General features: G+C 38.0%; 1 protein-coding gene across 1 annotated transcript; it reads right to left on the reverse strand.

Annotated features, from left to right (window-relative positions):
* Positions 1 to 323: 323 nt before the first annotated feature.
* On the reverse strand, positions 324 to 2,106 carry LOC112661318 (peptidyl-prolyl cis-trans isomerase-like 3). Its single transcript, XM_035701089.2, has one exon. It carries the CDS (start codon positions 1,971 to 1,973, stop codon positions 1,488 to 1,490), a length of 486 nt encoding a protein of 161 aa, XP_035556982.1. The 5' UTR covers positions 1,974 to 2,106; the 3' UTR covers positions 324 to 1,487.
* Between the last annotated feature and the right edge of the window lie 544 nt (positions 2,107 to 2,650).

Here is a 2,650-nt window from a genome sequence, read left to right on the forward strand (position 1 = left end):
ACAGAATGCCAGTCAGTACAAAAACATCTTGGCAATCAGTAAAAGCCTCCTAAGAGTAATGACAAAAACATTCAATGCCATTCAGTTGGGAGAAAAAAAAATCAGGTATAAGAAAGTGTCAAAACAAATTTTGGCCCAAAAGAGGCTTTAATATGGTCTAGAAATCTAAATGACTAAATTAGAAGGCTGAATCAAAACGTGAGGGCATTAGGGGTGCCTGACTGGCTCGGTAGGTAGAGCATGCAATTCTTAATCTTAGGGTCATGAATTCAATCTCCATGTTGGGCACAGAGCTTATTTTTTAAAAGGTGAAGACATTAATATAATTGGCACATCAGTTTAGTAGAAGGTATAGGTGGTAATAAGAGAATATTACAAGCTAACATCCAAATTATAATTAAGAAAGAAAATATTAGTTAGATCAGCTATCTGTAGAAATGATACAAACCAAGAAATGCTTGGCATCAGTTTTAGTAATACCAAAATCTAATCAAGGTGATGGAGGCAGATCAAATAATACGGTTTTGATGAGATCAATGATATATATCTATATATTTATAGATATGTAAATGATGAGGCCTGATTCGGTGAGAGCCTTATGGTGGAGATAAATATTAAGAGAATAGCTTCTGTTTACTCACTACAGAACACTTATCAGATGCCAGAAGCTTTACATTGTTTCATTAGTCCTCACAGTCTTATGAAGGGGATGAGTCTTTAGGGATGAGAAAATCTGGGAGATGGTAACCTGCCTAAAGTTACTAGTAGGAGGTAGAGCTGTGATTCAAACACAATCCAGGACTCTACAACTGGTGCTCTTAGCCAATTAGTTGCATTTTTCAAACAGATCACCTGTAGAATTCTGTCCTACAATACTATATATGATACGCTTTAAAAAAGTTCCATGGACAAAGGAATTGGGAAATTGAGTGCTTACTGTACTCTAGGACTTCTCTGAGCCTTTACTGTAATCTAAAGACCACAGAAAATAGCAAATGGATTGGCTGGCTGGCTTTTCTAGATCATCTCTATCTTGTCCTTACTCTGACTGCACAAAGTGAATAATTAATGGAAAAGACTACCTCTAGGACGTGGACTAGATATGGCAGGAATGTGCATAGTGCTTAAAAATGCCAGGATTTGGGCAGCCCAGGTGGCTCAGCAGTTTAGCGCCACCTTCAGCCAGGGGCCTGATCCTGGAGACCTGGGATCCAGTCCCACGTCGGGCTCCCTGCATGGAGCCTGCTTCTCCTTCTGTCTGTGTCTCTGCCTTTCATGAGTAAGTAAATAAAATCTTAAAAAAAAAAATGAATGCTTATATGTAACCAAAAATTAGAAGAGTTTTTTGGAAAATTAAACTTAAATAAGATCTTAGCTATAAACAAGCAGAAGGATGATGTAATCTTTTGACATAATTAAAACTGGGTAAACCACAATAGGTGTGTTCCTTAAATAGTCTGCCAAATATTTTTCTAGGTCTATTATAGCTATTGTGCAAATGGATTGGCATGAATAGTTTTGTCCTTAATGTGTACGTCATTAAGAGGCCAGTAGGTCTTCTCATTTACTGGTAACTTCTCCAATTCATCTAGAGTTTCTAGACCATCTATTACCTTTCCAAATACCGTGTATTTCATGTCCAAATGTGGCTGTTTGCCATAGGTGATGAAGAACTGAGATCCATTGGTGTTTGGGCCATTATTAGCCATTGATACAACACCCCTAACATTGTGCTTAAGATATTCACTATATTCATCCTCAAATTTCTTGCCCCAGATACTGTTACCTCCTCTTCCGGTACCTGTCGGATCTCCTGTTTGAACCATGAAACCCTTGATATTTCTATGAAATATACAGCCATTGTAGTAATTACTGGCACAAAGAGCCAAGAAATTCTCACAAGTTTTGGGTGTCCTCTCACAGAATACTTCAATTTTAATATCACCTACATCTGTATGCAGTGTCACTGACATTTTTCTTCTTGATGTGAGTTTCAGGAAGTACTATTGTTCAATTTCTCAGTCTCACCAAGAGAAGTTAGAAAATGTGTCTCTGGTACGCTTTTGACAGGGAGAGGGGGCTCGCTTCATAACCCTACAAGCACGCGAAACCTAGTTCTTTTATATTTACCTATATTTTAACTTTTAGTCAACATGAATTGATAACCAAATTATTTTTTTCCATGTTGATTGCTGAAAATATTAGAGGCAAATTTGATATTCAGGTGTATCCAAAGTGTCAGTGAAGATGGTAGGTGTGTTTAGTCTTATTCATGGCTCTACCCAATAACTTCATCCTCGTTTTTCCTATTTTCATTTGACTCACTCCTCAGTGAAGCTGAGTTTGCTAGCCATGTTCTAGTAAAGGCCTTTGGTGCTCCATTCAATTCTTCTTTCTCCTTTGAGTACCTGTCCTGTACTTCCTGCTTTCTTAGCTCTTAACTTACTGAGTTTTCAACCTTCTCCAGAGAACCAGCCTTGGATGACTAGAGCTATTCATTCCTAAGCACTCAGGATTTCACTCCATCTGATATCCCAACACCTGCTCAGCTTCCTCTCTGTCTCCTGTTTTCTCTATGTCTTCTGGGAATATATCCTTAATAACTACCATGAAAACATGCTCTTAACTCAAACTGTGCTTCTGGAGACTC

The sequence above is a fragment of the Canis lupus genome, chromosome 18 (genome assembly GCF_003254725.2).
Source record: "Canis lupus dingo isolate Sandy chromosome 18, ASM325472v2, whole genome shotgun sequence".
In the NCBI taxonomy this organism is placed as follows: domain Eukaryota; kingdom Metazoa; phylum Chordata; class Mammalia; order Carnivora; family Canidae; genus Canis; species Canis lupus.